This window comes from Poecilia reticulata, linkage group LG9 (assembly GCF_000633615.1).
Source record: "Poecilia reticulata strain Guanapo linkage group LG9, Guppy_female_1.0+MT, whole genome shotgun sequence".
In the NCBI taxonomy this organism is placed as follows: domain Eukaryota; kingdom Metazoa; phylum Chordata; class Actinopteri; order Cyprinodontiformes; family Poeciliidae; genus Poecilia; species Poecilia reticulata.
This window is the reverse complement of record NC_024339.1, coordinates 33,809,612-33,816,810: the sequence shown is the minus strand read 5'-3', so window position 1 is coordinate 33,816,810 and position 7,199 is coordinate 33,809,612. Positions and strand designations below refer to the sequence as shown.

Sequence of the window (7,199 nt, the reverse complement as noted above, 5' to 3'; positions counted from 1 at the left end):
TGTGTGTGTCTGCGTGTGTGTGTGTGTGTTTGTGTGTGTGTGTGTGCGTGTGTGTGTGTGTCTGTGTGCGTGTGTGTGTGTCTGTGTGTGTGTGTGCATGTGTGTGTGTGTCTGTGTGTGTGTTTGTGTGTGTGTGTGTCTGTGTGTGTGTCTGTGTGTGTGTGTGTCTGTGTGTGTGCGTGCGTGTGTGTCTGTGTGTGTTTGTGTGTGTGCGTGCATGTGTGTCTGTGTGTCTGTGTGTATGTGTGTGTGTGTGTTTGCAGTGCAGTCATGCAGAGTGATGTGCGTCATGGATCCGTATGGATGCGGTATAATCCATATTCTATCGGAGGACGTCTTCTGTGTCCGACTCGTATGAAGACGTTTGTCCCTGGAGACCAGCGGCCATAAATCACCGCTCTGACCTCATCGATACATAATCAATGAGACAAATATTCTGTAGGAACAGAAACCGACACGCCAAAGTCCACAAAAAGATCAAAATCACTTCTGATAAACAGGAAACGCTTCTCCAGCTTCCTGCCGTTTCATCAAACCTCCTTCTGTCTGTTTGTGCACAAAGTTCAGATAATGTCTCTCAAAAAGCCAAAATCTGGCCGAGCATCATGGGTAATGAAAGGACGGCACAATTTAAATCCATATTTCTTTTCTACATATTTCTGCTTTAGAGCTACGGAGTGAAACCAACAGCAGCAACATGAAACGTTTGAATTCAGCAACATGAAGACGGAACAGAAACGATTTTTTACAGCAGTAAACATCTGCATCCAGCAAGGCGGCACACATCTGTGTTTGTGTTAAACACAAATATATCCTCACTGTACGGTGATAAATCTGCTTAACATCAACAGTTTAATAACACAGAGAAACAGTCGGACATGCAAACACTTTGACTTATTTCTGCTCTGAGACTTTTCTCAGCTCGACAAGAAAACAAGAAAGAGCTGCGTGTTAAAGATTACGGTCAATCAATCACCTTCTGCTTCGTTTTCACCAAATATTTACGGTGGCTGCTTACCCATAATATCCCACAGACGCAGTAAAAGTAACACGTTTATGAAATGGGCTCATCTGAGCCCAGCAGGATCTTTGAAAAGGTTCATTTTCAGAGAGTAAAATATAATTTATCTGCTTGTTGAATCACATCTGTCAGTTTCTGGACAAAGCAGAAAGTTTGGTCAGTCGGGAGGGAATGAGACGTTCTGAGTATCTGGGAAAGAAACTAAATCACAACTTTTCCTCCCACAAACTAACAGAGTGAGTTTTACAGTGTAGAATACTTCAGTCCAGGTTTAACCTCTGTGGTTTTCAGCAGGACCAGGTCAAAGGTCGTAGCAGCAAACGAACATCAAATCACATTTTGGGATTTAACAGAGTAAAAGTTTCAGGAACTGTTTTAATAAATTGTACATTTTTTGCTGCTTGTTTCCTGAAGCCAAGAATAAAAAAACATTAAACATGTTTTCTTTGTTTTCACAAATAAAGTTTTCCTGTTTCTTACATTATTATCAGAGATGAATTGATCTGATATTAACATCTGAAATCTAAATTCCTCGTAAAAACATCTGACTGAAGTTCGGCGCCGTCGGCCGGGATCAAATCGTTCGGGTCACATGGTTCATCACGAGCTTCATTTCTGAATTCAAAACTTTCCCAAACTAATTTTTAAACAGTTTTTGGACATTTAAGTCAAACAGATTTGACTGAGTTGGTTTTAACTTCGTGTTGTGTAAATCGTAAGGCGCCTTTATGTTCTGACCCGGCGGAGTGGAACCAACACGCCGGGAACTCCAGGCTGTGAGAAGCTGGTTCTGGTTCCTTTACTCTGTCTGGACTCGGTTTTAAACCTCTCTGATGTTTATCTACTGTGGCCCCATAAAATCCATTTTAGTTTGTCGTTTTCTATTTGTGCCTAAATTCTTTTTTTAAGTCTTTAACCAAATGTTAGATCCTAAAGAACAATGCAGAGGAGAAACCTACATTTACTTTTATGAGCTCCAGTAGAGCAAACCAATTGATGTTTCTTTGTTTTTGCAGAAAGATTAAGGTTGAGACGAGACGTTTCCAAAGCAGTTTTTAATCTTTTAGATAGGAATAAAGTTTGGGAACTCGTTTCTGTTTTCCAGTCTGGCAGCCTGAGTAAAATCCCTCAGGGCATTGTTGGAATAACAGCTCGCAAAAATAGAACGAAATCACATTTTTTATGGGCATTGGTGAAAAAGCTGGAGGTTTCTGACGTGAAACCACAGAGACACGGTTCTCCGGCCCAAAACGATGACAGAAGCACCAGTTAATCCCAGTAAAGAGCCGGCTGTGGTGATGCCCTCTCTCAGTAAACTCTCTGTCCTCTGATTATATTCCAGCCTGATCCATAAACACCCAGCGCCAGCAGAATGAGATGTGCAGGCTGCCGATCAAAGCCTCTGGTAATAATAACCCGTTTTCCCTAAAAAGCTCTAATGGCTGTTTTAAACAGCAGCGCAGTAAACACATCCATCACAGCGGCCGCGGTTATTAGCGCAGCAGCTCGCCGCGGCGGTTTGATGCCGCGGCGTTTCTGCAACATGTAGAGATGGAGAGCGGAGTCACAGTTCATTCGTCTTCTCGTTTTTCTCCCTGATTCATCACTCATCGTCGTCGCAGAAGCTAAACAGCGTCCGGCATCCCGACAGCCGCTTGAAAGCAGCGCTGACAGAAACAAACGGCTCCACTCCTGATGGATTCTGGTCCAATGACACGCAGGGAAATGACAAAGAAGAAAAAGTTGGGAAAACGAAACAGTCAGCAGAAAAAACGGAGCTGAAAGAGAGCTGGGCTGTTTTCTACTGACGTAAAGAGCCATCAGTCTTCAGCTGCTGATGCCCCATCAAGCAAACATCGATAAGTATGTATGAAGAAACAGGAGAGAGGGACAAATCCAGAGGTGGATGAGAGAGCGACAGATAAAACAGCAGCAGCCCTGAAGGCAGAATATGGAAATAATTCATTTAAATATGCTGATTATTTTACACCAAAAACACACAAAATGCTCCTGCTGCGTCTTTAGAGGCGAATAAAATCTGAACTATCAGCAGGAAAGCAAACACCAATCAAAGCTGAGAGCTGTATGAGGAGCAGAGGCGACGTCACACTGTGTGTGTTTCTGTACACGTGTCGTATTTTCGGGCGAACAAGTCGCAAAAAAACTTTTATGCAAACAGCAAAATTATGAGCAAAAGTGGAGCTTATGGTCCAGAAAATACGGTATTTACAAGTTTCACTTATTCACCAACAGAACGACGTCATTTGTTATTTAATTTCTCTTTTTGATTAATAAAGTATTTCTGAATTTGAACTGAAAGGAAACATTTTCCTGATCTTCGGCTCTCAGTTTGGTTTGGAGCTCTGAGGAGAAACGAGGGACGTCGAGCATCTTGTAAAGCATCCGTTTTACCAGTAAGAAAACATTTCATCTTTTCACACGTCTGCATCAAATTATTATCAGCAGCTGGAGTTTCAAACAATCTGAGCAACGAAGGTGAATTTAAAAAAACTATCACAGGCTACATGAACATCAGATCATCAACTATCAACTCATCAGAACGTTTTACTAGTAATTTTACAAATCTGCTCTGCTAATATTGTGTCTTTATCCTAGTAAATGTCTTAGTTTGGCCCCATCCAGCAGTCAGGCTGTGAAGGTGACAGCAGCGGATCGTTTCTCTGTAAATCTCTGGCTCCTCTGCTTCGGTTTGATGATTAAACTGAACTCCAGATTTCTGAGTCGTCCTCAATAATTTAAACATTTAAAGAACCTGCAGAAGCCTCCAGATGATCAGGTTGGGATTGTTGGCGCCGTAAACCTGCTTGGTGAACATGGAGGCCAAACTGTCCTGCAGCCTGGCTGCGGACGGCGGAGCTGCATGGATATGAGGGATAATGCAGCCTTGGAGCTGCAGGACTCTGTTCTGTTTGGCTTGTTCAGCTGAATTTTATCTGCTCCTCTGTCCCATAAAACCTTCCTATTGACAGGCAGCCCCCGATCGACCCCTCCGCCCCCCTGCATATCCAGCCCACATTTTTCTTCCCTATGAGTATTAGTTTATTGAATAAGTGGCATCTGTTTTCCTGGCCCCGTCACCGTAAGGCGAAGTATTTCTCACTGACGCGCCGCCGTGATTTATACGCCGCTCTGACTCTCCCCACAAAAAATAAAGCTAAGCAAAAAATTTCCAATACATCCTCCGACCCCAACACACACGTATAGATCTCATCTTCCTCCATCCATGCTGCACATAATTAACTTGGCAGATGTTGTACAAACTCAAACACTTTTACGCTTTCTCCACTCAAATCCACACATAAATGTTGAGATGATGAGACAACAGAGATGGTACTTTCTGTGACCAGCTACGGCAGCAGTTCAGGTCCAAATTCACCAGAACATAACCAGCAGGTTTCACTTACAGCATGCCGACTCATTTATTATTATTCTCTCTCTCTGAGCCACAATCCTGCTTAAAAACAAGATAATTAACCAGAAACTGTGTCTTTGATTCTCACAGTCAGGAAATAAACGTAAAAGAGTGAACAGAGTTTACAAAAACAGAAACAAGTCGGAGGCCGTCTGACTCAAATAGTTAAAATGTTACATTTTTCTGTGCTTTTGAATGAGAAACAAAAGGTTTAGTTCAGCAGATCTCACAGCAGGAACCGTTTATTAAAACCAGAACCGATTGCAGGGCAGAGTCCTAATCAGAGCCGCGTGTTCACTGGCCAGCAGACAAACAGCTGGGAGTCGGAAACTAACGTTATTTACATCCTGCGCTTTGACTGTTTTCTGGTTTCGGTGGAATCGTCCAGGGAGTTTGTGACGCGAAGGAAGGAAAAAGCATCAGAGCCGAAGATTGATGAGTCACTGAAAGCAACAAACAAAACCTCAATCATAGTTTCTTACATCAGAGAAGAAGAAGAAGGCAGGCGGACCAGTCTCCTCTTCAGAACCCCTGAAGAGTATCTGCGCCCCAGTGAAAGCAGCCAGCAGGGAGCGAGCCGGCAGCGCTCGGGCTTTGGAGCAGCTACAGACTCTGACCACGGGTCAATCTGCAGAAACAATGTCCACCATGTGGATCTTCTGTCTTTCACCAGTCAGCTGTTCATCCGCAGACAGACCAGATCCCAACACCGACACGGTTCGACAGAACATCCTCCAAACAGCTCAGACACATCTGGACTAGAACGTTTCCTCCATCAGGAGCTCAAAGCTGCTGCTGTTCCCAGAAAACTCAAATCAGAAATCGATTCGGCCGGGATGTTTACCACTGCAGGGCCACAACTTTATGTTGCCTCCAGAACAATTTAACCAAACAGCCTCAGTGATTAAATAACCAGTCAAGTAGCAATAAACCCTAACAGCCCATAATCAGCATGTCACTTTGAATCTTTTACGGCTAACAATCATTTTGGGGTTTTATGGACTGCAGCTTGGTTTCCTCCTCTGGACTTCAGGCCGTGTTCACACAGCAGAGCCTGAAAAAACCAGTGAAACAAAAATCAGACTTGTTCCACTTCCACACAGAGGAGCTAAACTGGATCTGAACTGGATAGTTTTCAGAGAGTCTGCAGTCAGAACCGTCACGTCACGTTTCATCCATGTCACTGCTGTGAGACGTGCGTCTCATTCTGCAGCAGAAGAAGACAGACGATGAGTCTGGACGTAAACAATGGCTGAAAATTACAATGATGAAGTTATGGAAGCAGTTTGTGTCAGTGAACGCATCCCATCCCATCCTCTCCTGGGCCGACTCCACATCCAGACGCTCCACTAACGGCCGCTCTGTTAGCAGGCTCTGTTTTTATCAGCTTCATTCGTCTGGTGACGATCTGGACACAACGAGGTTAAAATCCACCCGTCGTCGTCGGCGGCGGCAGCCATTGTTACAGCCGTAAACAGAGCGCCGCCGTAAACCGCCACGCAGAAGTCTGACTGCAATCAGCAGCATGAACAAACGCAGGAAATAAAACCTGGATTTCACACAAAAATGTGAACGTAGTGAAAGATGCACACAGACAAACTGAATAAGAAGAAGCATAAAAATGTTTCAGAGATGAGAACCACAGTGATTTTCACTACAACTAGTTAATGTTGTCTGTCTACATGTCTACATCGATCTACAGATTAGTGCTACCAAGCCTGATCACAGTGATGAACTCTGACCTGTCGGGGTTCTGCGGACAGACGTGCATCTGCAGCAGGATCCTCTGGGTGAAGGTCTTGAAGCACTGGCCGCACTTCCACAGATGCCAGTCGCTGAACTCGCTGCTCAGCTGGCTGGTGGAGGTCGGGCTCGCCAGAACCCGCTGGTTCTTCGAGCCCAGCTGGCCGAAGCCGGAGTCCGACTGAACTCCGACCCCGACCTTGTCCAGCAGCGAGAAGCTCCGGGTGCAAGGGGTGTGGGGGAAGACCATGGAGCGCAGCAGGGCGGCCGGAGGGGAGGAAGAGGAGGACGATGAAGACGAGGAAGGCTTGCTGTTTTTGCTGAAGGACTGGAGGGATTCCTGTCTGCTCATGGCCTCCATCACCGTGGCTGGAACATTGACTGTGAAACAACACAGGACAGGCAGGGAGGTCAGCTGAGGTCACATCACCAGGCCAGAATGACGTCCCATGATGCAATGTGGCGTAAACAACAATGTGATGTAAACAGCAATATGGTGTAAGTGTGGGCTGGCAAACATTAAATAATCCTCTTCCTGCTTGTGGAGCGGTTCTGGTCCGCTTGCCGTTCACATATCCATTCAAACTGAACCAGAGTCACTTCAACCAAACCGAAACGAAGCTTTGCAGGCGGACCAGAGTTCGTGTTTTTGGTCCCAGTATGAAACGAAGCGGACGTTCAAGTTGGATTAAAGTGAACAAGGCTGGTGTGAACTATTAGGAGTGTTTTTAGTGGAGCTCTGAGTATTTGTGAGTTTTACATTTACTGGGGTTCCACTGCAGCGTTAAATTAAAACCGTACAATGAAACGGGATCCGAAGCGTTTAAATGCGGCTGCACTTCCTTCTTTCTGTTTCTTGCAGACGTTTCATCACTCACCAGAAAAATATTTAGTTTTTCACATGTCAGAGTCCGTGAGCTTCTAGACTTTGTTCTGGAGAAAACTAGCAGCTAAATCAACATCCAATGAAAAACTAGCAGCTAAATCAACATCCAATGAAAA

At 44.8% G+C, this 7,199-nt stretch overlaps 1 protein-coding gene across 2 annotated transcripts in view; it reads right to left on the bottom strand.

Moving 5' to 3' along the window:
• Nucleotides 1-7,199, bottom strand: part of prdm6 (PR domain containing 6) — an 88,630-nt gene that overhangs the window by 18,150 nt on the left and 63,281 nt on the right. For both annotated transcript variants that reach the window (XM_008419500.2, XM_008419501.2), the window contains exon 7: nucleotides 6,197-6,578. In XM_008419500.2, the coding sequence (XP_008417722.1) occupies nucleotides 6,197-6,578 (382 nt within the window). The remainder of the gene's footprint in view (nucleotides 1-6,196; nucleotides 6,579-7,199) is intronic.